This window comes from Typha latifolia, chromosome 6 (genome assembly GCF_019914945.1).
Source record: "Typha latifolia isolate L0001 chromosome 6, TyphaL0001v2, whole genome shotgun sequence".
NCBI classification, from domain to species: Eukaryota; Viridiplantae; Streptophyta; class Magnoliopsida; order Poales; family Typhaceae; genus Typha; species Typha latifolia.
This window is the reverse complement of record NC_133091.1, coordinates 656,136-683,931: the sequence shown is the minus strand read 5'-3', so window position 1 is coordinate 683,931 and position 27,796 is coordinate 656,136. Positions and strand designations below refer to the sequence as shown.

The window sequence follows — 27,796 nt, the reverse complement described above, 5'->3', positions numbered from 1 at the left end:
AGTGGAGGAAGCTTCTAAGAACATAAAAAGAGTTTATTCACTGTTCTTTGTCAGCTAATGTTTGAAAGAAGTTAGTGAGTTATCAGAGTATCAAAATCTCTCCTATCTATTTATACTATACCAATAATATATATATGTAACTATTAAGTTTGATATAAGATGGTTTGTAGAAAGTGCCAATTCCCAATGCTATCAATTCCGAAAGCAACAATACAAAAGACTTTTTCCACATACCATGCACTAAAAATCGAATGGACCCACAGTTGATGGAATACGGGATCTAGAATCTGAAGCTGTCACACGTGACGTTATGTGACCATAGTGTTGTTCCTTGCCTATAAATAAGAGCAAAGAGCTACCAAACTACTAGACAAGCAAAGTGATTGTGAAGTAAACGGAAGCACACTCCTAAGTACCAAAAGGAGGAGGAGGAGGAGGAGGACGAGGACGAGGACGAGGAGGACGAAGGAAGAAGAAAGGCGACAACGGCCGCGAACGAGACGGCGATGGTGACGGTGAGAGAAGAGACGCGAAAGGGCCCGTGGACGGAGCAAGAGGACCTGCAACTGGTATGCATTGTGCGATTGTTCGGTGAACGTCGTTGGGATTTCATAGCCAAAGTCTCAGGTTTGAGGGGTGGGGGGATTAGGTAGGCTAGCTCTTATGGAAGAGGAGAGGCGATGATGGCTTACCTTTTTAATTCCACCACCCTTTTCCCCTTTTTTTTTTCCTTCTTTCCTCGATGCTCCCATGCAGGTCTCAATAGAACAGGCAAGAGCTGCAGGCTTCGTTGGGTCAACTACTTGCACCCGGGACTCAAACGCGGACGCATGACCCCTCAAGAAGAGCGACTCATCCTCGACCTCCACTCTCGTTGGGGCAATAGGTAATCTCCTGGACTATATACTCTGCTGTGTTCCAATTCTAACGGAATATAAAGATAGCTTTATTAACTACTCTCTTCTTTGTCTTTGTCTATATTTTGTAATTTAGGTGGTCTAGGATTGCACGTAGGCTCCCGGGCCGTACGGATAACGAGATCAAGAACTACTGGAGGACGCATATGAGGAAGAAGGCTCAAGAGCGAAAGGGGAACTTGTCGCCGTCGTCTTCGTCGTCGTCGCTAACCTATCAATCCGAACAACCGCCGGAGACCAGTGAGAGAGAAAGATGTGAGCTTATTAGTACTGCTTGTGGTGGCAGCTGCATAGCTAGTGCTGTTGAAGAGAGAGATGACATGCATGGGTACTCCATGGATCAGATCTGGAATGAGATAGATACATCGGAGGGGCCAAGTGGAGTGAGCTATGATGAAAGCAAGGACAATATATCATGCCAGGAAATGCTCACTCCTGTGTGGGAATGCTGCCTTGATTCACTATGGAGGGTGGATGATGAAGAACTGAAGATGTTTCCTCCCCCAGTGGATGAAAATTTTTTTGTGTGTCTAATTAGGGGCATAGAGATATTCCTATTGATAAAGCTATCCGTAGTCAGTTTTCTGATCAGTGATGTGAAGTGTTGTTGTAGTATAAATCATGTTAATTAGCATGTATCTATTGCTATTGTAACATGTCAGGTGTGCTGATGCATCTGTGTGTAAGTCAGATTATATACTAAACTTATGTGAAATAGATTGCATTGATCCAAAGATATCAACTTCAAGTCACCTTTTCACCCTGGAACATTTATTCAGAAAACACTTGATGTTATAAAATAGCAAAAACAATGGGTCCCCAAGTAGTCAATGTTGAATTCAATGCACAAATGACAACTCACAGTTGAATCGAATGACTTATTATAAATGATACTTGACAATTTACTAGCATCAGATTCATTATAAATGACACGAGCACTTCGCAAGTTTTAGCAATTTAATTATTGGCACTATAGTTTCAAGGCCACAATACATAAAAGAAGAAAAAAAATACCCAGAAATAGCTTATGCTGAGTTCATAGCACTAAATATCTTCTCCCTCCATTAGCAGCATCAGAATAAAATGACAGCCATAGATATGTAATGGAGTACTAAGTCCACTATTTTCCACTGTTACAAGGAACTTAAAAAAACCAAGTTGCTCACCTGATGATGTAGTAACTTGCTCTTCTGATGATGTCGTAGTCAATAAGCCGTCGGATTAAAACATCACGCATGAAGTAGGCGTTCCCTGGCCTCTTTCCTGCCATAAAGTTATGCAGTCTAGTGGTTCACCTTTATAACCCCTTTGCTCAGAATTTAGCTTTTAATTAATAAGAAAGCAGGATGAGATATAGGGCATTAGCTTAACAAGTAGTTGCAGGTCGTGCAAGTTTCATATAAGAAATTAGTGGTCGAGTTAGGGAACTAAAAGGTGGTGATAAGTGGTCTGTGGTGAGAGCTTTCTATCCAGCAACTTTCTTGAAGCAGCCTTGCTTCTGAGTACCCTTCTCCTTATCCTGTAATTATATATTACGTTAGTGCTTTACCACTCATACCTCAACGAGTATTATTCTATATTTTCTCTTAATGGAGAAATAGGGTCGCAAGCTTTCACGGTGATTTTTTTTTTTCACAGAAGATAATTTTCATAGAAGAAAAGAACAAGATCGAGTACCCGTAAAGCAAACTGCGACCAATTAAGGTGATAATAATACTTCGTAAATTAAAATATTTGCAAAATACACAAAGATTAACAACTGAAAATTAAACGAAAGGGAAGCGCATACCTTCAAAGTTAAATGCCTTTACCGTTTCAGTTGAATTTAATAAGCTGCATGCTGACATTTAGATTGCAAAGGAAAGTATATAATAATAAAAGGAAAGAACAAGGTGCATCAGATGAATATAAAATGAAAGAATCTTTTGGTGGCAATAGTTCTGTTTTACTACTGAACTGTCAGAGTGAAAAGAAAATAATGGCTTATCGAGATGATGTTTGAATTCAACCTGCTTAACCAAAACTATTGGCTCCAGCAGCTTGCAAATCATATATTTATCCATATTCTGCTAGCTGAACTCAAATATATCAATCACTAAGCAGAGTAATTAGCTAAAAACTCATATCAGAAAACACAATCTCTAGCGTGCATGAAAGAACTAATATTTGCTCATCCTGAAGCGTTAACTTACCATAATGTAAAGGCTATTCCATGGTGCATTCTTCGACTCCCTTGATTAATAATTTTCAATTCAATTACTGTCTTGCTCAGATTCAGTATTTTCCAGAGGTGTGACCTTGAGCTGCATAAAAATAATGGAAACCAGATGCCTTTTCAGTTACACACAATCTCCAACCCCAGATACTGTACAGGAGCGAAATTAAGGAAAGTGCCACAAAAAACTTGAAAAATAATTATAGCCCCACAAAAAGTAAGAATTTATATGCTGACGAATTTGTAGTAGCTGCAGCTGGAAGATTTAATGCAATTAACTACAGTTTTCACCACATACAGATCTAAGCATAACCAATGCAAATAATACAACAGAAATGTCAGTCTGACGGTATCATCTCTTGAAGATGAGGCCCTCTAAACTAATAAAAAGGGGGGTGAATTAGATGGGAACGGAACCATAAAAAACTGCCTCAGCGGGCCCAGTCATATTAACGTGGTTGTCATCCTCCCGCCAGTCGATCTCCAATGGTCCACCAGGCAAATCAACAGTACACTTCTGTTTGGAGAAAAAGATATGCAAAGTTAACTATAATGAAGATTAAAGCAGCAAAACAACAGAAAAATGGAAATGTAAATCAATCGTCAAAAATAGCATATCACTAACCCTCTCAGTACGTCCCTCAAGAACTGCAGCAACGACAACTGCACAAGCACCCGTCCCACAGGCAAGAGTCGCTCCTATAGTTAAAAGGAAACAAATTTTACAATAGATATTAATCACCATATGTACAATAACATAATAAAATCAGATAGACGCTTTCTAAGAAAAATTTAGAAGGCTAGACAGTAGAGTTACTTCAGGAGCTTATTTGCATCAGTTGCACATGACTCTTTAAATTTAGGACATGCATAAGAACCAGTGGAAAGTAAACTTTACTATTTCAGTCTTACAATGAAATTCAATTAGCTAACAATCTTTCTACCTCTGCTTCGAAGTGCATGATTTTGGAGATGATAAAATGTATCCCAGTTCAAGCATATTATCTTCAGATAAACAAAATAGGTGAACATAATACCTGCACCGCGCTCCCAAACACGCATTTTTAGATGTGAACGAGAGAAGAGTTGTACAAATTCTGCAAGAAAATATGAAAGCCAGTTGAATTCACTTTCAGGACTGGGAGCAGAACTTAAACTGTAACAAATCGTAAGTGGATATGGATCATAAACAGTTGACATATGACCAGGTTATGTGAGTATGTGATCACAAAGTCACCACACAGTCATCTTACTCTCTCATTTTTCTTTTGAACTCCGCATTTCAAGAATACTGCATGATAAGGAACATTTTATGGACACAGAAATAACTGCTCATCATTTCATGGCAAGAACGACATCTGCTTCTTACCCAGGAACTCAGTCTTAAAGTAAAGTAATAGCTCCAAAAAGCATATACCAGGAAATTAATAGATAAACAACAAGAATTTGACTGACCTGTATTAGTCCGAGAGGGGAACATTTCATGGTGTTCAAATTTTGGACCAATATCTCCCAGCTTTAGATCATCCACCTGTAGAGCCTGTTCAAGTTTAAGTGAGACTAGGCTAAGTCAATGAACATGCAAATGTGAGAATGCCAATACTTCTCTTTGACAAGAGAAAAGGAAGAGATCAGTTGATCTTTAACTCCTTAAAAACAGTGGTTATATCAGCCTAAAATGGCTTCTCAACTCTAACAAAAGTGTTTATATCATGAAACCAAATGTATAATTCTTGGGGAATTCATTGACTACTGAGACAACAAATTAGAAATATCTGGGTACAAACCCTATTTCTACTGAGAGATCCATTAAAGGTCAAAAAAGTTCAAAATCCAGGTATCAAATCAGTGGAGCACAAAGAACCTGTAACTCAAGATTCCATCAGATGCCCAGGTCAATCTTGTTTTTTTTTCCCACTCTAGTAAGATAATAGTGTCAACTATTTTTATTAGAGCCACCATATTGCTATTCAAATAATGATTATTCTCTCATACTTTGTGAACACTAAATTCTTCTGATTATTGCATTGGTTAGCAGGGTTTCCCTTTATAAAAAGGATTATCTAAAATATATGCCAGCACAAACATTTGATTAGCTTGAGTGCCCCACAACATCAAGTCTGCCTTTTCAAATTTCATACTGAAAATCATGATCTATATGAAACTTACAAGCATCATTATGATCATTCTCCCATGCTGGTTTAAAAATCTGAACATAAATTCACATTAATCTGTATGCACCCTTTAATTCCCCTAGACAATGATCGGTCTAGACAAACAGGGGAGGAAACAAGGTCTAATATCGGGAGCATTCACCATTGAGGCACAACAATCAACGAAAAAGCCACCAAGTTTGTGCTGTTTCCAAGCTAAAAAACACAGAGAAAAAGCAAGTGGGGGAACTAAATTCAACAAATAAGACACAAGAATCAATTAACAGATAAGAAATGCAGTGCAGACGCAATCTTTGTATACAAAACTCACAATGTGCAACTGAGAATACTGATATTGGAAAAATTCACTGATCTAAATTGGACTGCATGCTAGTGCATTACTACATTTACAACAGGATTAATTATAGAAAGAAGAAACAGCATGACGATACCAACTATGTCTCCAAAAAGATTTACCTGTGACTGCTCTGTACCAAATGTAACACAATGAGGGTTGCCCATGCTAACACATGTCACATTCCAAGTTAAGCCATCAACAACCAGATCAACTCGGACAACAGCTCCATTCTTGTTCGCTGGAAGTTTGGTGGGAATTTCTTGTGCTAAAAGTATAGGTTGACCCATGTCTACCTTCACCTATAAAAATAAAAAAATGGGTTTTTTTTGTTTAAATCAACAAAGAAACTTCTTCCTCTGTTAAGCATAAATGAAACGTGAAAAATATGGTTTTAGAGGCATTTACAACATTAGAGATAAACAAGAGATACATGAAACAATCATCCCCTAGTGCATATTTTAGTGGCCTATCAGGTATAAAAGTGGTTAGATGAAATCACCGGTTATGTAGTTTAATGCCCTGTACATGAAAAAGGAGGAGATTTGTAAACTAAACCAATCATTTCAATATCTACACTAATTTGATAACAATAAATTCTTAGAAAAGTTAAGCTTACCTTCCCATCATTTTGGATTTCAGGAACAATCAAGCCAGCACCAGTGTGAACGGTGAAACTGAAAGATGCAATAGCATTGCAAGTTAAACTTCACCGCTTCACAATAATTGGAATTTGGAAAGTGAGATTCTTTGCATGCCATCCACATGTTGGAGATAAGAGTATGATTTAGTACCTCTTCATTCCATGTAGGTTTTCAAGTTCAGAGATGAAACGAGCAAAGCAACGCACTCCATTACCACACATCTGGATCAGGAAAAGCTAAGAGATTGAAATTGTGACCTTAACAAAAACTAATCTACTTGGGCACACTATGTTCTTCATAGCAAAATACACAGTACAATATTTAAATGCTTCGTGGCAGACTAATTTGCAGTACATTTGTTCTTCAAATGCAGTAGAAAGGAACATAAACTCCTCTTCAAATGCATAAATATTATGGTCTAAACAAAAGCATCATTTATCAACATGTCAGTTGCTTGAAATTGGTGACAGTAAACTTACTAATATGTACATAATTAACAGCAACGGAGTAACAACATCAGCAATATGGAAAGGAAAAAATATACTCAAACGAACAGAATCGCGAAAAGATTGATAACCTCAGGCTCACTTCCGTCCGAGTTAAAGATCCTCATGGAGTAATCAGTTTCGTTAATCCCCGGCATGACAAAGATCACACCATCAGCGCCGACGCCAAAATTTCGATCGCACAGCTTCACCGCCTGCTCCGGCGTAACCCTAGGCTCCATCGAGTCCCTGTTATCCACCTACATCGCAACACAGAAACCTAATCAGAAGCCAACAACACAAGAATCACAACACAGTGACGACCGTAACTACTCCAGTACCATGATGAAGTCATTGCCGAGGCCCTGATACTTGACGAAATGGAGGACTCCTGATGCCTTCCGATCCAAGAAGGAGAGGTTGGAGGACTTCGCCGGGGCTTCGACGCTCATGGAAGCGAAGGCGGCCAATCGATTGCTGAGGTTTCCGGGGGAGGCGAAGGGTCTACGAGAGAGGAATTTGGGTGGGAGACGAGAGGAAGAGATCGAGGAGCGAGAGAGGCGACAGGGATGGGAGAGAGTGAAGGAGATGGTGGCGGCCATAGCTCTTGGGCAAACACCCTCCAAGCCTCCACGGTGGCGTCGAGAGGTATTAAAAGTTCGACTACTAACGGGTTTGAGCAGACGGGCCGGATCAAGGTTTGGGTCAGTTTGCTGAATTTATAGCTATTATTATTATTATTATTATTATTATTATTTTACTCATGAGCCCGAAGACTATATGTGGGCTGAATAAAGAGCCAACTATCTATAGATATAGAGACATTTATGCCCCACCGATCTTTTAGCTGCTTAGTTTTAGACTTCAAGTCATATGCGTTACTGAACAGTTGTTCCGAACCAAATGTTGTCGAGATCTGCTCCAAGTTATTTGTGCTGCCGAGCTGTTCTTCTAAGCTAACCACACTGCCGAATTATCAATCGAATCGAATCAAGCCACCAAATCACTAAGCAATTTCTCCACAATATTATTAGGAGTTGAAGTTGAATTTATGAACTCCTAGGTCAAAGATACATACCAACTCTCATAGGATTAATTGATACTTTCTAGTTATTTTTCGAACTGATTCTAGGTGAATTTTATTTGATTATCGAAATAAATGTTATCCAGCCTTGTTGTTAAGAAGGAAGCAATAATCCATTTAAGAATTATTTTTGAGATTTAGACAAATTAATCACGTGTATATAAACTCCTATGTAGTATCTTGATCATAATTCACTATCATTATATTCACTGAAATTTATGAAATTTCAATCATAATATTAATAGTTCTAAATAGTGAATTTGGGAGAAACTAGATTTCGATTTATATTTTCTGCTTACCATGCCACTATATTATTCATAATTAGAGCAATTTTTTCTTTTTTTTTCCCTGGCGAAAGCTCGTGGACGAGATGTTATTTATTTTCAATCAGATGAGCATAAGTCTAATACACACGAGAAGAGGAATTATATATTAAATAAAGTCTATAACTTAGTAAAATATTAATAACACAACCAAATAATATATAGTATCAAGCCCAAAAAGCATATATAAGTAAAACAAACATAAATATGCCACTGACACCCGGTCTTCCAATAGCTCCATCACAACTCTGAGGATTTCGAACACCTTCAAAATCTATTATCATAAAACGACATCCAACACAAATAAAAATAAAAAATAATAAAAATTACTAAACCTATTGACAGTCGATGATCGTCTCGACGACAACTACAAAATAGTGGTAGCGATGGGCTAACAACAACATTGATAAATGATGAGCGAACTGATAGCAGCAGAGGTGAAGTGGGAAGGGCCACGGTGCACCCGACAGTGATGGTGGACAAATTTATTGAGGCACAAGGGCGGAAGTGCATGAATCTAACAAAGAAGGTGGAGACGGTGAGGGATTTGACAAAGAAGATGAAGGCGATAAGGAGGATGGGAGGAAAATTACAACCAAGGAGGATAAGAGAAGGGGATTCAATTGGGGCAAGAAAAGGTTGAAAAAAAAAATATATGCGCTAAAAAGAGAGATGAGAAGAAAAATAGAGAAAAGATGGGTGAGAAGGGGACAACGAGGACAATAACGAGAAGGAGAAGGGAAGACGTCATATAAGTAAGGTAGTAGAGGGAAAAAAAGAGGGGAAGAAAAAATATTGGGAAAAGGGTACAAAACGCCCTTTTCAGGGGGGGGGGGGGGGCAAGAAGACGATAGTCAAATTTTAGCAGAGCTTAGGGTGGCAGCAAAAGTTGAGAGGTTTATATAGTTTCTATTTTCCATGTTTTCTATAGTCCAGGAGTTCAATATGTATAATAAAAAATTAAGGGATGTGCGTGGAAAGTGGAAACGGGTTTATTAGTATAATTATTAATATATATATATATATATATATATAAATATTTTTTTCTTATATGTATTAGATAAGACGAATTTTCCAAACTCGGCGTTCTCTACAGGTAGCGATGCTTCGACCTTCTCAGCTTTATCTTCTATGTTACAACACCCTTCAGTTCGTCGGATGGTCAGCTCTCTCTCTCCTCTCCTCTCCTCTCTCTCTCTATAAATTTATATCTTTATATTAATCCATATAATTCCTGTATTTAGGTCTCTCGCTCTCTGCGAAGTTCTAGGCAGCCTCTTCCCCGACTCCATCGATGGAGCATACGCCTCCGCCGGAGATCTCATCTGTATCCCAATCACCTATTCATCTCTATTTCTTTTTGGTTTTATCCAATATAATGCCAGCAATTTGTACCTTTTAGAGATAATTTATTTTGATTTTTAAAGGTTTTCTGCAAACCCTTTCCTTCTTGGAAGTCATTCATGCAGCCGTCGGTGAGATTTTTCTCTTATTATTATTATTATTATTATTATATTTTCTTTTTTTAGCCGACAATAGATGATTCGAGAGTTGGATTTTGATAGGTTTGGTTCCTAGTGGAGTCTTGCTTGCTCTGATGCAGTGGGGAGGGAGGACTCACTTCCTTCTTGCCATTGTTCGCCAAATTCCGGAGGTAATCTCTGAGAAGGAGATCATCATTTCTTATTTCTTCTCAAATGCTTATATCTTGATTGCTGGAGAAAGTAAGTTTTTGTCAATTTATTTGGTTGTAAACTTTTTTAATAATAAGTGTCTAAAATATTGCAGATTCAAGTTCTTCCATCAGTTTTCATAACCTTTATGTCATGGAGCATCTCTGAGGTGATTCTATAGTGCTTTGCATTATGCTCATGATTTGTTCTTCAATTTGCTAAATAAATATGGAAACATTTGTTTCTTTTATCATAAATAGAAGATCGAAAAGAAATCAAGAAGAAAGCTAAATGTACGATGTGATAATTTAATGTTCGGATACTGTACAAGAAGAGATGAATTAAAATCTTCATGCAAAAATCACTGGCACATGGTCCCGTAAGTCACTTGGTTTCCCAAAAACCAAATACTATTCTTCTATCTAGCAAATGGGTATCATGGGAGGATTAGCACCTCCAATGTCTACTTCTAGTATGGACGGTGGAGAAAACTTCCTTTTTGTGCATATAATCAGAAAGGAGGTTGGATCTCTGGGACCTCTTTATTGTTGGACGCATTTACAATGATATATCCTCTTTGCAGATTGACCTATATATGGGACCTGTTTGTCCATTGATACTCAAGGCCAATAGTGATTCATTGATACAACCTTTCTAAATGTTAGATTTCTGTATTGCTACGACATCGCCTTGATGAGAGGCATGGAAATTAGAAGCAGAATCCTAATGTGCTCATGTTTACCAGGTTGTACTTTATTGATTTCATGAATACCAATTTTTAAAGTTGATGTTACGCTATGTTCTCTGGATGCCGTATCACTTGTTTGTTCTTGCATATATGCTATTCATATTTAACCATATATTTCAAATATTTTGTTCCTACTTTAATAGGTTATGGTTGCAAGTTACTAAAGTTCTCTAGCAGCGAAACAAAAGAATTTTCAATACTGTAATATTTTTGTGCCTGCGGATTCTTATGTTTAGAGGACTTTCTTGAGAGTGGAGATTTTGCTCCTAGGTTCATGACCTTAACTGCAATTGGTTACTCTCCTTGCTAGCTAGCCTTATAGCTGCCGTCACAATTCATGGCAATTCCCTGTATTATCTAGTTTTGACTTGTAATTTGATAGCTCATTTTAGAGTGTCAACCTTTTTTTTTAATGTAAGGTTAACAACTTGCAGTGAAATTCTAACATTTCTTTGAGAGCCTTGTTTTAAATTATTTGTTCTCACTGATCCCTTAATTGCTGGGAGAATATGTAGATGATAATGATAATGTATAAGGAGGGGGTCTATTGAGTGTTGAGTGCTATGCATTGTGCAATAATATGTCCTATTCAAGTATACATGACCTAAGGTTTCTAGTATTAGCATTTGCTAAATCCGGCATAACTCTTTAACGAAATATCTTTCTTCTGTAGGCATCATTTGATGATTAACAACATGAGTCCAGCGTTCTTCTATAGAAGTTGTCAATTAGATAGCATTATCCCATCTAATGGTCCAGCAAAGTCTATGAACTTATTGGAGTTTTCAGTCCAGTTATAGTGATGAAGATTGCTTTGCTTTTTCTTCCTTCCATTCTCTGTCACCGATACTTCCACACCTGACAACTCATACTGTATTCTTTTTTCTTGCTGCAGGTTATTAGATACTCCCATTATGCAACAAGTTGCGTTGGAATTTGCCCTCATTGGCTCACCTATGTCAGGTCAATTATATTGACAAATAAAATTTTATATTCGTGGACATGGGTTTAATGACTTTAGTCATTCATATAACTTTACAATTTTATTGGACTCATCATGTTATTTGTTGCAATATCATCATGGTTTATATGAACCCCCTTTTTAATTGGTATAAAACTTGCATGGTCCTTATTGATGTCGATGCAGGACAACTTTTCAATCTGTGTATTTGAAATTTGGAAATATTTACTTGTATAAACAGTAGTTTCCTTCTGCACTGTATAAAATTGTTGCATGTAGTTGATATTTAATAAGGATTTTGCGGGACAATGCATAACAGATTTGTTTATGTATCTGGAGCATCAAATAAAATGGACTAATAGGGTTGAATCTCAGAATTCATCATCCAAATGAGATTGCTGAAGTAGAAAGAAAGAGAGGGTCAAGATGAACGTGAAAGCTTATCCACATGAAAATTTGGGCTTGGCATATCATTTTAGTTTTTCTAGGACATTGGTACCTATGTAGCCTTCTCATTCAGTCATTTGCAATACATATCTAGCATCTGACTTCTAATTTCCGGGAGATATTATGAAACCTCATTCTTATTGTGGCTGCTTTGCATTAAAATGCTTATTGCTGTAGATGTGCATCAAATTTTTTAAGATGTTCATCTTCCAACTGAAGAGCAGCATGTTCAATTCCTTCAGGTACACTGCTTTCATTCTCTTGTATCCTATTGGAGTGGCTCCTGGAGAAAGTGAGACCAAGAAAGATTAGTTAGATTTCAGTTACTTTTTCTTTCCCCTCCTTTGTTCTTCATATTTAATCTTTCTCCTAAATGATTTTTCCATGCAGTGTGGCTTATGTACCAAGCACTTCCATTCATCAAGGAGAGAAATCTTCATTCAAGCTTCTTCAATAGGCTCTCAATCAGCTATTACTCTTTTGTGGTGGTATGTAATGGAGTTATTCCTATCTCTTTCCATGTCTGTAACTTTGGTATGAGATTGTAACACTAATTTTTATTCGCTATCTTCAGGCGGTGCTGCTATCATATCCATTTTTATGGTTGAAGCTATATCTGCATTTATTTAAGCAACGACGATCAAAGTTGGGGAAGCAACAAGTAAAGAAGAAGCTCTAAAAGAGTCAGATGGGTGCTTTTCAAAATTGACAGTAGTAAGTTCCCTACATTATAATGTGAAGTCAAGAGCCTGAAAATTAATGTTGTACTTATAAAAAGTAATTGTTGTGCCCTATAATTTGAAGATTTGGGCGTTGAAACAGAAGTTTTCATTTATGAAATATACTTCATAAAATGGAAGTTTGTATGGGTCAATATTCTGCCTTAAATATTTCTTTTCCTGTGCACAGTAGAAATTTGCAACTGAAGCAGGGCAGGATATTCTTTCCCTTTATCCTTGCTGATAACTTGTATCAATATAACCTCGCATTCCAGTATATCTATATGTTTTAAGTTTTGTACAATGAATGCGGTTAAGTAATACAGAACATGGTGTCAACTCCTTGTTTCGTTTTCTTTTTTTCCTAGTTGATAACTTGTATCAAAATAACCTTCATTCCAGTATATCTATATGTCTTAGGTTTTGTTCAATGAGTTGTGGCTATGATTCCAGAAAACGATGCCAGATCTTTGGCTCAATTTATGCAAGAATAAAATTTCTGTATAATATATTGGAATTATTCCCGTATCCTGTTCCAATTCGGACTTTTTATTCTTGCACAGGAATAAACACGAACTACGACTCGACGGGTCCGAGTAACACCGACCGGTACGGCTAAAGCAGTATCGTAGAATCTAGCCCGTCCATTTCCAGAGTCACCTTATGAAATCAACGCGGCAACTGATGCCAGCTCATCAATCCACAGCAAACCTCCCCAACCAATCACAGAGGCTCACTTTTCCCCTATTTATTCCTCATCAATCCGCAGCAAGTCTAAATCCCTCTCCTTCTCTGCGCCGAAAACATCAAAGCGTCTCCCCGCATCTCTCTTTCGATCTCCAATGGCGCCCAAGGCCGAGAAGAAGCCCGCGGAGAAGAAACCAGCGGAGGAGAAGGAGAAGAAGACGGTGGCGGAGAAGGCCCCCGCGGAGAAGAAGCCCAAGGCGGAGAAGCGACTCCCCTCGAAGGAGTCGGCATCGGGCGACAAGAAAAAGAAGAAGAAGGCGAAGAAGAACATCGAGACGTACAAGATCTACATCTTCAAGGTGTTGAAGCAGGTCCACCCTGACATCGGCATCAGCAGCAAGGCCATGGGCATCATGAACTCCTTCATCAACGACATCTTCGAGAAGCTCGCCCAGGAGGCTTCCCGCCTCGCCCGCTACAACAAGAAGCCCACCATTACGTCTCGCGAGATCCAGACCTCTGTTCGTCTCGTGCTCCCCGGTGAGCTTGCCAAGCACGCCGTCTCTGAGGGCACCAAAGCCGTCACCAAATTCACCAGCTCCTGAGCTTTTCGTCAACGGATTATTTAGGGATTCGTCGCTTAGATTGTTCTTGTCAAGTCATTACGTTCGTAAATTTTGGGTGGTTTTATGTACAAAAAGAATCAACCTTTCATCAAATTCACCGGTTTACTTGTCAATCTTGAGCATTGTTCTAAAATACTGCAAGGAATCTATTGGAGGTGAAACATCTTATGAATCGAAAACGTCGTTCTTCATCAGATCTTACAATAATTCACGTATACCGATGAAGAAACACTGGATCTCTGCTTACAGTTCACTGCCGTGGAATGGCCAATTTATGACGAAACAAATGGACTGACAACAAAGCAATGTATCAATACAAGCATCTAAAATGAATCTATCACAAAGTTGCAGTAACAAATCATCACCACTTGCTCCAAACAGGTGGAGACGATAGAATAGAACTAATTAAGTTATGATTCAATTCAAGTACACACAGAGAGACCAGCAAACCAGTAGAGATCCAATTCGTAGTAACAACGAGCGAGTTAACAGTCAAATAGTCCAAAAGCACAACTACTCCCAAATTATTCACAAAGTTCCAGACGAAGGAAGAAAGACCTACTTAGCCTTCTTGGGTGATTTGGCGGCCTTCGCCGGCGATTTGGCCTCCTTACTGGCCGACTTCTTCGGCAGCAGCACGGGGTTAATGTTAGGAAGCACCCCGCCGTGGGCGATCGTGACACCGGCGAGTAATTTCCCCAATTCCTCGTCGTTCCTCACGGCGAGCAGCACGTGCCGCGGGATGATCCGGTTCTTCTTGTTATCCCGCGCCGCGTTACCGGCTAATTCCAGTACCTGATGACCGGGAATATGTTACACAGATCTAGGGGCAGAGGAGGAGAGATAGGGTTATTGTTACCTCCGCGGCGAGGTATTCGAGGACGGCGGCGAGGTAGACGGGGGCGCCGGTGCCGACACGCTCGGAGTAACGGCCTTTCTTGAGATACCGGCCGATACGGCCCACGGGGAACTGGAGGCCCGCCTTAACGGACCGGGAAACGGGCTTCTTTCGTGGGCCGCCGCCTTTGCGGCCTCCTGCGCCCCTCTTGATCTTGCCTCCGCCTTCCATCTCTCTCTCTCTCTCTCCAACTATCGACCTAACTATCTATCTCCGATAACTATGCTCTCTTGTCTCGATAATGGAACACGGATCGTGTGGCTAGGAGACGAAGACTTGGGAGGGGAGAAGATGTTCTGCATCCTGGAGCGCATGACATTGCTTGCATCCATGCACTTGGCAGACAATTATTTGGCAACCAAGTCAGTGGGCAAAACGGGTGCACGTGCTGCCACACGGAATTAATGGGGTTGGAATCCGGGCTGCTTTATTCTGCTGGCTTATGCTTCCCAGACACATGCAAGTGATGTAAACTAATGTGAAAATTATTAATGCCTGTTTGTCATCCAAACTAATTCAGATACTCCTAAACTAAATTGATTAAGTAATTAAATATAATTTTAATTTTTTTTATATTTAATTAAATTTATTCTCTAAAAAATTAAGATTAATAAATAAGATTAACTAATCTAGTTTGAAACTTAGCCTCAAATTAAGCAAGGCCAAAATCACACATTTGATATTTTCAGATTCGAGATAACTTTCTATTTTTTTTTAACTATTTAAGAATTTATAGATTAAACATAGACTAAATAAAATTAATCATTCTAAATACAAAGATACTTACGGCTTATAACATTTTAGATAATGAGTAGGACGGTTATGCTAGCCCTTTTATTGACCAAGCTATGATATCATCTCGCCTGGCCAAAGTTTTTGTGATAAATTTCACTAAGAAAATAATGAAATATCGTAAGCATCTGAGTGGTAAAAATTAATTCAAACCTCATAACCCAATACAGTAACTCAAGTTTTAGTTTTTTTCGAATTCAGACCATAATCAAATCAATTCTTCTAACACAATTATTAAGTAAATCATGTTTGTGTTTATTATCTTAACATATTTAATTTATTTATAACTCAACCTGGCAATTTATTTATAATATTATAACCCAATTATAACACGATAATCTGATATAATTCCACTAATCTATTTATAACACGAAAAATCTGTTTATAACTTATGTAACTTGTATAATAAATAAATTATGTTTATATTTAAAAATTCCAACATATTTAATAAACCGGCTATATTAGCATATAAAAAATCTAACTCATTTTAATAAACAGATTATATTCCTATTTGTATCATCACGATGAGATCGGACCAAGACCCGACTAACTCGATCCGACCGAAACCGACTAACTCAATCCTATTTCCACACGTATAAGCATCCATGCTAAAAAAAGAACATTTGAGGTACCTCGTTTCAGCTCTTAGAGAGTTCAATATTATAAGGTACAGGATGATTTAATAGAGTAAGCATCAAACTTTCTTGGTGAAGGCTATACCCAATAGATAAATTCTAGATCGACGAGACCAAGCACATGGAGACTCAGAATAGACTACCTAAGATGAATCAGAGTAATGTTTGCATGTGCACAAGGTCAGTCCCTAAGACGAATCAGATCCTTTCTTACTGCTCATTACTATTAACAGGTCCATGTGTATTAAAATTTACCTGCTACTCGCAGGCAACATTTATTCCACAATTTGCAACACTACTTACCTCACCCACATATAATATCAACTCCCCCATCTACTAAAAATCTTGCAAACTTTCAACAACTATGCATACTAAAGTAGAAACTAACCTGGCAAATAGGTTGTAACGCAGCAGCTTCTCTTGTGGCGTGCCCTCAAGTCTGCAGCAAAGAAATGCGTACACTCTTAGTAAACTTGACACGAGGGAGAACAGTGAAGAGAGAGAGAGAGAGAGAAGTATCACGACAGTGGCATAAACAAATAAGTTGTAACGGAAGAAACGCTTAAAAGATTAAAAGAGTATAAGATCTGCAATGGAGAACTACTCTCTAAAGGATGAGGGTCCAATTCCCCGCACGATACCGTTGCTGACTTTAATGCTCTCACATGGATCAGACTCCCCCATGCGTTACATCTTTTTCCGAGCAGCTCCTTGTTCTTTAAAGCAGCTTATTTGTTTATAAAAGAAATCGATTTGATAGTCAGTGATGCCCTATCGGTTGAGATGCAAGCAATTTGGACAGAGTCTATAGTGTAAATTGCAAAACACCCATAGAAGTAAAAGAGGGATGTACCATAATGCAATTATGAAAATAGATTAAAGAACTGTATCATCCATGAATTAGAATCCAGTAATTTCAAAAACTTGAAATTTGAAAGGGAAAAAAGGCTGCATTGTTCTGGTTCTATAGTTGCTATATGTCAGAGTATTTATCACATACATGATACATTCAATGTATAGTTTGCTACCTTATCGCTATACTGTAGGCCATTTGGGTAAAAGAACTGTGAACATATTAGGGGCAAAGGGGGAATAAAAAAGCGAAACAGGCCCACCAATTCACAGGAGTGGATGTGAGATCTACTTATAAATATGCTTAGTGTCTCTTACTCCCTCTTTGCTCTTCCTCTTGTTTCTCCTAGTTCCTATCTCTCACATCTTCTAAATTCCTCACTACTCTTAGCCTAAGGAAGATGTCTCAGAGGCCTAACCGTCACCAGAGAAGAGCATCACAAAGTGTCTTTGTTCTCCCTGACAACTTTGCTAATCTTGAAGCTCCTCCAATGGAAGTTGTTGAGCAAAGGAAGACAACCAACTCAGCTCAGTCACCATCAGAGATTGCTCATCCTTTGTATCCTCCCTCAGCTGGCCCAACTCAGGAGAAGGAAGGTGTCGCAAAGAGGATCTAGTTTAAGACTTTAAGTTGAATTCCATATTTAGCAGTTCTATTGTTGCTATGTCATTATCCATCACCTGATTGGTGTGATGGAAAATAAATGAGAAACTTGTCAGCTGAAACATTTTAAATGCTAGGATGATTCTACTGGTTGTAATGCAGGAAGCTGATGCCAATTGTATCTTGTTCAAGATCAATGGCAAGCAGCAGGCTCATAAAAAAAGTAGATATTGTAATGCCTATCAACAAACCAAATGCAAGAGATCCATTCTCTCATTTTGTTGGCTTTATATCTGGGCATGCAGCAGATACCCTGTAGCCTTGAGTGCAGGTTTTCTGCAGGTAGAAAACTTTTTTGGCCCATGATTAGTTGCTATCTCAATTAATATTTCTGTCATTTTGGTCTTAACCGCTGGATGATTTGGCAGTAACAAAAGGCTGCAAGGTTCCCAACTGTAGGACATTTCTGCAGTCAGGGCTGCAGAACATTTACAACTGGGATCTGAGTCGCCATTTTGTGATACTGAGATCACAGTAGACTTGACTCGCTTCCCAACTTCTGACACATACTGAACAACTAATGTGTTGTCTTTAATTGCTATTGAGAATCATGCATCTCACTCATTCCAACTAGCTGACATAGTTTGATGCTTATGGGTAATCTTGTATTTGTTAAGTTATTATTATACCTAAAATCTTAAATTGTTAGGTATACAATATGTTCACATGGCACGTTGACAGATGACAGACTACAGAACATGCTGATGAAACTTAAAAAAGGGATTAGTAGGGATTTAATAATGTTTGAAGTTAAACTGACAAATTTAAAATTACCATATGCTGGCAAGTTAAACTGTTAGATAAAGGATGCTGTAATGACATACCTTGACAGTATGCATCATACTTCCTGAACAGTACATAGAACATTCGACAGGGTTTGTATCAATTTGCCTGCTCATGGAAGAAATTAGCTATTGTTGGATCTCAGAACTTCATGTCATGCTGGAATACAAAATGCCATTAACATAAATTGTCCATGAATAGCTCAGGCTCTGCTCTGTCAAACTCAGGGTCAAGTCAAGGTGAGCACAAGCCACATTTCAGTATTCAGTGTACAAGGGAACCAACCTTCACAAAAAGCTATTTGATGTCAAATCAGCTATTTCGAAGGCTCGACTCAGCAAAAATGGCAAATGAGTCAATATTTGAGAACTTGATTTAGAGGTCAGCTTGAGCTCAGCTTGGACAACCATACTGATCAAAATTTAAAGTAGCTACCAATTCTTAGTCTCAAACTGATCTCATCACCACTCCTGCTCAACTAGCAGACTGACTTGCATAGACAACACAGAGTGTAGCAACTCTTTTCTTCTTTCATCCTTCACTCCAATTTGGGAGCTTCAATGGTAGAATTCAGTGTTCAAAACTTTGGTAAATCATTAATTTTGCTTCCAGTAGCCATTGAGTCGACGAAAGCTTCCCAAGCCGCATATGAAACTAAGCTCCCGTTCTCAACCATTAGATTCAAGAACGAGTGTGATTCCTCAATTCTTCCATGCTGATATAAATTTTGAGCAACAGTGCTGTACAAATGAACGCTGACTGGAACCTTCTCCCTCACCATTTCGTGGAGAATAGAGATTGCAGCATCAGTTTCACCCTTCTGCAAGAGCCCATCAATCATGATGCTATATGTCAAAGCATCAGGCCGAGCAGATACATTTAACCTCCCAGACCTCATTCTATCAAAGAGATCCTTGCCTTCGTGTAGCCTCTCTTCTTCCCACAAGCTTTTCAGTACTTGATTCCAAACACAGGCAGTTGGAACAAAACCATCATCCACTATTTTGCAGAGAAGCAAAATGCCATCATCCACTCTTCCCATCTTACATAGACCCACTACTACTGCAATTGCAATGTCTCCAATGTAGACACGCCCCTTCTTCCTCTCAGCCTCAAAGAACTCGATTGCATCTTTTGATCTATCCGCATTGAACAAAGCTTCGACGAATGACCTATAAACACAGTTCTGCATTGCAGCCTTCTTCCATGTATTGTCTTTCAATAGTCTCTCAGCCTCTTCCACCCTTCCAGTACTACAAAGCGATAGGAAGTAGGCCTCGAATGCCATCGCCTCAGAAACCCTGGCGAAAGAATTCAATTGGAAAATGACCCGTCTTCCTGGTCTCAACACAGGAACCAAATTCTTCTCCAAGTTTTGATCTTTCTTAACAATTTTATCGAACAGCTTACGTGCCTCCCTCAACTTGCCAGATTTACACAAACCATAGAAGAAGTTTGCATAAATCAAGCTATCCACTTCATAATTCCTCCTCTCTATTAAATTCCTGAGCACCGAATCGGCTTCTGAAACATACCCAATTCGGCAAAAACTCCGAAACAGAGCAAAGTAAGTGAACTCATCAGCTTCGAACCCCTTCTCCTCCATCTCCCTCAGTACCTCTCTCGCCAGAAAAGGATTTGGGTTCTCTTCTCTACACAACGAACCAATCAAAGCGACATATCCTCGTAGACTTAAACTCGACTTGCTCGACAAAACCCGACGGAAGACCACCTCGATTTCTGCGGCGTTTCCGCCACGCCGACAAAGATGGAGCACGAAATCCGAGGCATTAAAGTAGTTACACTGGAGTTCTCCGACCACTTCGTTCCACACGAGTTCGACGTCCTTAATCGGGCTACAAGGGAGGAGGCATTGGAAGACTAAGCTATACAGGAAAGGAATTGGGATGGTGGATTTCTTGGTTAGATTGGCGAGGACGGTCTTCGCGCGCACGAGCTTCTTGGAGTGGGAGAGAAGGCGGAGGACGAGGACGGAGGAGGTGGTGGAATCGAGGAGGTGGGTATTGGCGAGCATGGAGTCGATATAGCGGAGGGTTCTGGGGTCGGATGGTGATTTGGATAGGTGGTGGAAGAGATCAGAGAACTCGGCGGCGAAGCGGAGGCTGGAGAAGGAGCGGGAAAGTATAGAGCGGAAGACGAGACGAGATCTCATGATCCCGAAGGCTGTTTGCTGCTTTCATGGCGTAGGAAAAGCTTCTTTTATCATATATAAGTAGGCCAGGCCAGGCCGGGCCGGGCCGGGCTTGGACCTCGATCTAGGCTCTAGTGTGCATTGTGCTGTCCATTAAATTATATACTCCTAACTCAATTGGGCTATAATTGTCCATTATTAAATCCCAATGGGTACTTTGGGCGAAAGGCTATCATATCATTAATTCATAATATTCATTAGCTTAGCAGAAGAACGGTTACTTATATATATTACCCATCACATTCACAGCGAAAGTAGATCTTATTTGCAAATAATGTGATTATGTAATTATTAAGTAGGATTATGTTGCAAATTAATAGTCTACACTATGATCCCGCCACACTTTTAAATTCCCGCGCTTGTTCCACGATTTCAACTTTCAGCGAATCTTGGTTCTCCGTGTCCAGCTCATCGATCCGCAACGAAATCAATCCAGGCCGTCGATTATGCAACACACTAACGCATCGCCTCAGCCAAGTCATCCATCCGCGTAGAGAGTCTTCAGCCAATAAGAACCTACCTCTGCTCCCTATAAATTATAATGCGATGCCCCTTTGCTCTTCATCGTAATTGAAGTTTCTCTGTTCCCCCTAATCTCTTTACACCTCCTCGATTCCTTTCTCTCGTCGTCGATCTCGATTTCCAATGGCGCCCAAGGCCGAGAAGAAGCCAGCTGAGAAGAAACCCGCCCCCGAGAAGCCTGCGGAAGAGAAGGAGAAGAAGACAGTGGCCGAGAAGGCCCCCGTTGAGAAGAAGCCCAAGGCGGAGAAGCGACTCCCCTCGAAAGATTCCGCCTCGGGCGACAAGAAGAAGAAGAAGAAGGCGAAGAAGAACATTGAGACGTACAAGATCTACATCTTCAAGGTGTTGAAGCAGGTCCACCCCGACATCGGCATCAGCAGCAAGGCCATGGGCATCATGAACTCCTTCATCAACGACATCTTCGAGAAGCTCGCTCAGGAGGCTTCTCGCCTTGCGCGGTATAACAAGAAGCCGACCATCACGTCTCGGGAGATTCAGACCTCGGTCCGTCTCGTTCTCCCTGGAGAGCTCGCGAAGCACGCCGTTTCCGAGGGCACCAAGGCTGTCACTAAGTTTACCAGTTCGTAAAGCCTTTGAGAGGCAAGGTTAAGTTTTTTCGTAGCATTTTGATGGGTTTGCCATGTATCTTTACATATATCCCAAGTCTCATCTGATCTTAGTTTAATACGATGTAAATCTTCAACTCTGGAAATGTAAGAGCTTTTATTTCGAGTTTGATATCTTCTTTTTAAACCTCTTTGGTCGCTTGAATTCTTTTATCTAAACTTTATTTAGAATTTTGAAAATACTATTGTGCCTATTTGCTCAGGTGTCATTTAAGTAGGTGGGACATTTGTGACGTAGGATAATAAAATAAATGGAAATATTTCTATTATTGTAGATATCTCATCCAATATTCAAAGTTTAACAAAAGATTCTTCTTCTCAACTGGCTTTAGCTTGTCCCTTTTCTTTGTTTACTTACCGTAGCCGCTTCTCTGGGAGCCGTCGATATCCTCGATCCATCTACTGCCGTTGATATCTTAAAGTATTCCAGTGTGTTAAATCTAGTTGAAATAAGATCCCTTATTCTCGTCGTCTTCCGTGTCATACCGGCCGGCAATTCCCTTGCCCGTTTATCTCTGGGGACTTAGTAGCGGAAGAGAAGTGAGCCAATTCGTACCGTCGAGGTGAGCCATGGGTAGTCCTACCCGAGAAGAGGAAGAAGTCACCCCTTTGGTCGTAGAAGTAGACGACGAGGTGGGTTCCTCTTCTAGGGTTCGACGGCCACGGAATCACGCGAGAGATGTACATATCCTGAGCTCGGCTTTCTTGTTTGTGTTCTCCGCATACGGCGCCGCCCAGAATTTGGAGAGCACCGTCAACACTGTGGGTTTTGGATCTCCTCTTGTTCTTCGGTTTCGAAATCGTGTCGTTGATTAATGATTTGTCGGGTTGTTTGTTTAGGAGGGAGATTTGGGAACGATATCGCTGGGGATATTGTACCTGTCATTTACTCTGTTCTCTGTCGTGGCGTCTCCCGTAGTTAGGGCGTTGGGGTCTAAGATATCTCTCGTTCTTGGTACCACTGGCTACTTGCTGTTCATAGCAGCTAATTTGAAACCCTCATGGTGGGCTGCGTGCTTCATTTTCGCGATATTTTTCCTTGATTGTTGGTTGCGGTTGCTCTATTATCTGTTTGTCGAAATGACATGAGCTAATCTTATATTTCTTTTTTCTTAAACTTGTGGAGATCGCTATAGGTATACGATGGTGCCGGCTTCACTTTATCTCGGCTTTACTGCGTCTATTATCTGGGTTGGAGAGGTGAGATTGGATATTTGATCAGTTACAGCTGTCCATTTTACAACGATCCTATAATTGTACTCTGCCACTTTAGGGTACATATCTCACTTCAGCTGCGCTTAGTCATGCAAAAGATTACAATTTGCATGAAGGGACGGTTATAGGGAGCTTCAACGGAGAATTTTGGGGAATGTTTGCTAGTCACCAGGTATTAATTTCTAGTACCTTCTGTTTCAAAAAATAAAAAAGAAAAAAGAAAAGAACTTTGATTTTCGTTGTAGGAGTATTTATCCCCATATTCTTGTGCAAGAAATGTTCCTACTCCACTTTTAAATCAATCCTTCCTGGATGATATGGCTCTTCATAAACATACTTGAGTGATATTGATTTTTTTTGCTTTACACAGGTTATTGGAAATCTGATCACACTTGCCTTGTTAAGAGATGGAAAAGTACGTTCTAAATCTCAACCTTGTAAACCCTGTTCACTCTTTTATTAGTTTCTCTGTGTAACTTCATTAATCATCACTAACTTGCAATTCAGAATGGTTAATGATTGTTTGGAAATCTGTTTTTATGATCCCTTTCTGTGGATACTTCTGTCCGAGTTTGTTTCCATGTGTCTGCTCATGAACCTTCATATTGATGTAAGTTCAGGCTTTTATGCTTCTGAGTAGATGGAAGCCAAAGAACAGAGCTTGAGAAACAGTGATAATTCTATGCGCATATAACTAAATTTTGTAAAAAATATAACTAAGTTTGATGATGCATTGTTTAAATTAGCCTGCTTGGTTGGTTTATGTAAATTGACGATTATTTGTGGTACAGAATTTCGTTCATTTCTTGACTTGCCTGGATGGTGAATTTTACATAACTGCAGGAAGGGGATGGTGTCACAGGAAAGAATCTATTGTTTGTTGTTTTCCTTGGATGCATGGTTGTTGGTGTTATACTGATGTGTTTCTTATCCAAAAGAGATGAAAAAGGGGATGATCTTCCAATACGGCCATCACTCAAATCTTTGTTGAAGTTAGTTGTTGCTCCTCTGTTGGACAAACGGATGCTGCTTATTATTCCTTTAATTGCATATTCAGGTTTACAACAAGCATTTGTATGGTATGTAGAACATGTTTGACTCAACAATATCTCATAAGCAAGTTCAGTGTCTGATAAAGCGATTATTTCCTTTACCTCAGGGCTGAATATACGAAATATATTGTAACACCTGCACTTGGTATCTCGGGCGTTGGTGGTGCAATGGCAATATATGGGGCCGCTGATGCAGTTGTATGCAACCTTACTTTGACCTCTTCTTTTTTCATCCCAAACAGATTTGTTGGGATATATATGTGGCAACTGCTTCTGCTGACTTTCAGTTTAACTCTTAGTGTTCGTTGGTTGCTGGACGTTTGACAACTGGACTCTACTCAATCACATTGATTGTCTCTGGTGGAGCTTTTCTTCAGGCATTTGTCCTGCTTTGGCTTCTGTTCGGGTATAGGTACGATTGATGACTTCAAATATGATATTTGTTCACTATTGGTTCATTTATTCTCTCATCAAATGAAAGAATCAGAGTTACTGCTAGGTGGCTGATAATTGCGTCAGTCTTATCTTTCAAATGTCTATGTTTCCTCTTACTTATCTGCAGTACACCTAGCGGAGTTCTTGCTTATGTCTATCCACTACTTATTGGTGCCATATGGGGTGTTGGTGATGGAGTACTGAATACACAGCTGAGTGCATTACTTGGTATGCTATTCAAGAATGACAAGGTACTGCTCTAGATAGCAATAAAATACTGATTTTTTTTTCCAATTTCCTTGATATAACTGTTTCTTTTGCTCCTTCCTAGTGTCTTCTATATGGAGATCAGTCTAACTGTTATCACATTGACCTCATTTTTTTTCTTAATTGAATGTTAGATGATATATCAGTTAAACAGCGTGGGCTAGCTTGACATGAACTGCAATTGTAAGATACATGCCTGCAGTTGTTTTGGTTTATAGCATGACTTGGGCGTCTCATTTTGGTAAGATCCAGTTGGAAATGAGACATATTATTGGATAGGCCTCTCTATTATTTGATGTTTGAGCTTCTCAATAGGCCATTTCTGTATGAATTTGATATGATAATGACCAAGTAGAGAAAATAATGCAATTTTATCTGATGTCTTGGAACCAGCATAAGTTTATAAGAACTTTTGAGAACAGGTCGTACATCAAGAGTTCAACAGGAGAAAGATGGTTACATCAAGTTTCAAGTAGAGTAGTTGATAAAAAATGATTGTTACAGCTACCAGATAAGAGGAGGTAGAGTATTATGAAATTGAGGGTGGGAATTGTCGTCGAGTCTAGCATATGTTGATAGGATCTAGGTAGTATTTGTAGATCTATTTGTGATTGATTGGATGCAGTTATGCTGAGAATACAATTTTCTGTGGCAAGAGGTGTTGTGGTAAATGAGAAGGAAGTGTCTGGTAGCTTCTTTGATGGCCTGAGATTGGCAAACCTACTAGGCGGCATGTGAAGGTCTAACGTTTCTACTGTTATTTCTATTTAGGGCGATGATAGGTTAGATGCTTTCTTGCAAGTCATGGTAACTCCTAATCTTACTGCAACTTATGATGAAATAGGGACGTCAGTGTTTTTCTTGGGGATCTGAAATTTCAAGATCTGGTGTGTGAGCAAGATCCTAAAATGAGTGCAGGTGTGGTTCCTAACTGGATCATTGCAACTTAGAAAGTAAGGATACAGGTGGCGATTAAGAGTTCTATTATTTGCATTTCTCCATAGGATGAACCTCCAGTGTTTTTCTTTAACTTAAGTATTTCTGGTTAGGTCTATCACCTTTTTAGTGATGCTAGATAGGTAACTGATGGTGTGATTATCTAAAGATTATATTGTGTATTGGACCAACCTGTGATTAGAACTTTCAAATTATTTTGAATCACTGAACCCAAACTAATTCCCTCCTGAGCACAGATAACCTTCCTCGTCGGTCTCCCTTACTTGTAAAAACAGACCACAGCTAACTTTCCTCTTGGTCTCCTTTAATTGTAAACTTAGACTATGTTTATAGGAGCTCATCCGCTATAGTATTTTATATATACATAATACAATCCTCTCATTAGCCTCACTGAGTTAACATGAGAGCTTTGCCAAATCTGCATTATACTTTCCTTTATTGTGATGATACTACTAGGCAATCATCAATTCATGATAACATAGATTCTTGTAATTCTGATGCAACGTGGAATTGATCCAATCTTTTGGTGTCAGCAGATGCTAGATTGTTTGCTTTTGACTATTTCTTTGAAATTATGAATACTGAAATGTTGTAAGAATTGAATGAATAGGAAGCAGCTTTTGCGCAACTGAAGGTGTGGCAATGTGCTTCTATCGCGGTTGTCTTCTTCTTGACTCCATACATCACATTACAAGCCCTGATGCTAGTGATGTTTGTCACACTCTGCGTCTCGGTTGCTGGATTTCTTTTCCTGACCCTCCTGGTTGAGAAGTCGTTGACTGCTGGTTCTTAAAGCTTAGGCTATTCTTGCTATTGACGACAGTGATTCTGTGTCACGTTGCTCTGCAGCTCAAATCAAAGCATGGGCTCCTTCCACAATTGTATCTATCCCTGCGTGAAATCATTTCATTGTTTGCTCGAATATAATTTTCAATGTATAATTGCATAGAATTGAAGGTTTCTGGTGTTACTTGAAGATCCTACATGGTTTCAAAAAATTTCCAAGGCAATAGGCATAACAGGGAAATTAGTTCGCCAACATACATTAATATGCATGACACAAACTTTATTAGAAAAAGGATTAGTACTGTATGACCATTGATTATATTTTCGGATCTGACAAATTATAAGGGGAAAATTTTGATAGGATTAAGGTTCTGTAATCTCGAAGTACAATGATTGAAGAACTGTTTAACTTTTTCTTAAAACATTAATGGTAAAATTGTAATATATCTCAAATGGAGTAACTATGGAAATCTAATTGGTGGATAATACCATCTAATAAACATAAGTACAGGTGATATTTAAAAGGGATAAATATATTTTATCTCTTCTGCTTATTAGGTAAAATAGATGAGTTTTTTATCTAAATTTTTTTAATTCATATTTATTTTATTTCTAGATGTAATATAATTATTAAACTTCATAAAAATTTAAGTTTAATAAAACGTACTATATAGTTATAATCTAGAAAGTAGGAAAATAAAATATATGAATATCTTTTAAAGATAAAAAAAATACTTATATAAGAGGAGAATGATATTTTTCTCCATAAAAATTAAAAAGGAGGGAATTCAACCCGCTATTTAATATTTGAAAATTTTAAGTGTGCTTCGTTAATTTGTTTAGAAAAATTAACGATTTGCGACCGGTTTGAAAAATTTTAAAATATAAAAAAAAATAAAAAATAAAGCGATTTTTAATATAAATGCACGAGTACAATGCAGCGAGTCCGTATGGTCAAACTAATAAGCTTCTGGGCTTTATATCGTCGTGCAGAATTTCTCCTGTTACAACGTTCACAACAACCAAAAGCTTTTATTAAGACTTAATAGGCCCTTTTCGTCAT

At 38.9% G+C, this 27,796-nt stretch overlaps 6 protein-coding genes across 9 annotated transcripts; 4 read left to right on the top strand and 2 right to left on the bottom strand.

The window, feature by feature from the left end:
- Positions 1–368: 368 nt before the first annotated feature.
- Positions 369–1,651, top strand: LOC140790076 (myb-related protein MYBAS2-like). Its single transcript, XM_073139992.1, has 3 exons — positions 369–627; positions 757–886; positions 994–1,651. The coding sequence occupies exons 1-3, from the start codon at positions 507–509 to the stop codon at positions 1,547–1,549; spliced, it is 807 nt and encodes a 268-aa protein (XP_072996093.1). The 5' UTR covers positions 369–506; the 3' UTR covers positions 1,550–1,651.
- Positions 1,652–3,321: 1,670 nt separating this feature from the next.
- LOC140790074 (diaminopimelate epimerase, chloroplastic) lies at positions 3,322–7,456 on the bottom strand. Its single transcript, XM_073139991.1, has 9 exons — positions 7,111–7,456; positions 6,862–7,029; positions 6,435–6,505; positions 6,260–6,317; positions 5,763–5,942; positions 4,588–4,672; positions 4,170–4,229; positions 3,758–3,831; positions 3,322–3,649 (listed from the first exon to the last, which is right to left on the bottom strand). Exons 1-9 carry the CDS (start codon positions 7,369–7,371, stop codon positions 3,533–3,535), a joined length of 1,074 nt encoding a protein of 357 aa, XP_072996092.1. The 5' UTR covers positions 7,372–7,456; the 3' UTR covers positions 3,322–3,532.
- Positions 7,457–8,975: 1,519 nt separating this feature from the next.
- LOC140790133 (uncharacterized) lies at positions 8,976–13,066 on the top strand. 2 transcript variants are annotated; one of them, XM_073140068.1, is made up of 10 exons: positions 8,976–9,072; positions 9,237–9,337; positions 9,421–9,503; positions 9,604–9,651; positions 9,742–9,830; positions 9,965–10,018; positions 11,493–11,560; positions 12,248–12,297; positions 12,396–12,493; positions 12,580–13,066. In XM_073140068.1, exons 2-10 carry the CDS (start codon positions 9,279–9,281, stop codon positions 12,682–12,684), a joined length of 654 nt encoding a protein of 217 aa, XP_072996169.1. In that variant the 5' UTR covers positions 8,976–9,072; positions 9,237–9,278; the 3' UTR covers positions 12,685–13,066. The 2 variants fall into 2 exon arrangements, with proteins under 2 accessions (XP_072996169.1, XP_072996170.1); XM_073140069.1 differs by having other exon boundaries at positions 12,248–12,316; positions 12,580–12,879.
- On the top strand, positions 12,597–22,127 carry LOC140790134 (histone H2B-like). 2 transcript variants are annotated; one of them, XM_073140070.1, is made up of 2 exons: positions 12,597–12,719; positions 13,288–14,150. In XM_073140070.1, the coding sequence occupies exon 2, from the start codon at positions 13,567–13,569 to the stop codon at positions 14,014–14,016; it is 450 nt and encodes a 149-aa protein (XP_072996171.1). In that variant the 5' UTR covers positions 12,597–12,719; positions 13,288–13,566; the 3' UTR covers positions 14,017–14,150. The 2 variants fall into 2 exon arrangements, with proteins under 2 accessions (XP_072996171.1, XP_072996172.1); XM_073140071.1 differs by lacking the exon at positions 12,597–12,719 and adding an exon at positions 21,547–22,127 and having other exon boundaries at positions 13,452–14,008.
- LOC140790135 (probable histone H2A.5) lies at positions 14,383–15,250 on the bottom strand. The gene is made up of 2 exons (XM_073140072.1): positions 14,897–15,250; positions 14,383–14,832 (listed from the first exon to the last, which is right to left on the bottom strand). Exons 1-2 carry the CDS (start codon positions 15,104–15,106, stop codon positions 14,596–14,598), a joined length of 447 nt encoding a protein of 148 aa, XP_072996173.1. The 5' UTR covers positions 15,107–15,250; the 3' UTR covers positions 14,383–14,595.
- A 229-nt stretch (positions 22,128–22,356) lies between the features above and the next one.
- On the top strand, positions 22,357–26,957 carry LOC140790132 (UNC93-like protein 3). 2 transcript variants are annotated; one of them, XR_012109321.1, is made up of 11 exons: positions 22,474–22,783; positions 22,862–23,025; positions 23,158–23,221; positions 23,295–23,408; positions 23,607–23,651; positions 24,080–24,315; positions 24,396–24,486; positions 24,588–24,700; positions 24,851–24,974; positions 25,125–25,231; positions 26,558–26,957. XR_012109321.1 is itself a non-coding variant. In XM_073140067.1 (10 exons), exons 1-10 carry the CDS (start codon positions 22,592–22,594, stop codon positions 26,738–26,740), a joined length of 1,326 nt encoding a protein of 441 aa, XP_072996168.1. In that variant the 5' UTR covers positions 22,357–22,591; the 3' UTR covers positions 26,741–26,957. The 2 variants fall into 2 exon arrangements, 1 of the variants encoding a protein (XP_072996168.1); XM_073140067.1 differs by lacking the exon at positions 25,125–25,231 and having other exon boundaries at positions 22,357–22,783.
- Positions 26,958–27,796: the final 839 nt, after the last annotated feature.

Bases quoted from the DNA above. Each gene is read 5' to 3' on its own strand.
- LOC140790074 (XM_073139991.1), bottom strand. From the start codon at position 7,371: ATGGCCGCCACCATCTCCTTCACTCTCTCCCATCCCTGTCGCCTCTCT. The intron at 6,318-6,434 runs GTACTAAATCAT...TGCATCTTTCAG, and splicing joins AACCTACATGGAATGAAGAG to TTTCACCGTTCACACTGGTG. The intron at 4,230-4,587 runs GTCAGTCAAATT...ATTTTCTTGCAG, and splicing joins CCCCTCTCGGACTAATACAG to AATTTGTACAACTCTTCTCT.
- LOC140790132 (XM_073140067.1), top strand. From the start codon at position 22,592: ATGGGTAGTCCTACCCGAGAAGAGGAAGAAGTCACCCCTTTGGTCGTA. The intron at 23,222-23,294 runs GTGAGATTGGAT...CTGCCACTTTAG, and splicing joins CTATTATCTGGGTTGGAGAG to GGTACATATCTCACTTCAGC. The intron at 24,316-24,395 runs GTATGTAGAACA...CCTTTACCTCAG, and splicing joins TTACAACAAGCATTTGTATG to GGCTGAATATACGAAATATA.
- LOC140790133 (XM_073140068.1), top strand. From the start codon at position 9,279: ATGCTTCGACCTTCTCAGCTTTATCTTCTATGTTACAACACCCTTCAG. The intron at 9,504-9,603 runs GTATCCCAATCA...TGATTTTTAAAG, and splicing joins CTCCGCCGGAGATCTCATCT to GTTTTCTGCAAACCCTTTCC. The intron at 12,298-12,395 runs GTGAGACCAAGA...TTTTCCATGCAG, and splicing joins TGGAGTGGCTCCTGGAGAAA to TGTGGCTTATGTACCAAGCA.
- LOC140790134 (XM_073140071.1), top strand. From the start codon at position 13,567: ATGGCGCCCAAGGCCGAGAAGAAGCCCGCGGAGAAGAAACCAGCGGAG. The intron at 14,009-21,546 runs GCTCCTGAGCTT...AGAAGAAGCCAG, and splicing joins AGCCGTCACCAAATTCACCA to CTGAGAAGAAACCCGCCCCC.
- LOC140790135 (XM_073140072.1), bottom strand. From the start codon at position 15,106: ATGGAAGGCGGAGGCAAGATCAAGAGGGGCGCAGGAGGCCGCAAAGGC. The intron at 14,833-14,896 runs GTAACAATAACC...CCCGGTCATCAG, and splicing joins TCGAATACCTCGCCGCGGAG to GTACTGGAATTAGCCGGTAA.
- LOC140790076 (XM_073139992.1), top strand. From the start codon at position 507: ATGGTGACGGTGAGAGAAGAGACGCGAAAGGGCCCGTGGACGGAGCAA. The intron at 628-756 runs GTTTGAGGGGTG...GCTCCCATGCAG, and splicing joins TTTCATAGCCAAAGTCTCAG to GTCTCAATAGAACAGGCAAG. The intron at 887-993 runs GTAATCTCCTGG...TTTGTAATTTAG, and splicing joins CACTCTCGTTGGGGCAATAG to GTGGTCTAGGATTGCACGTA.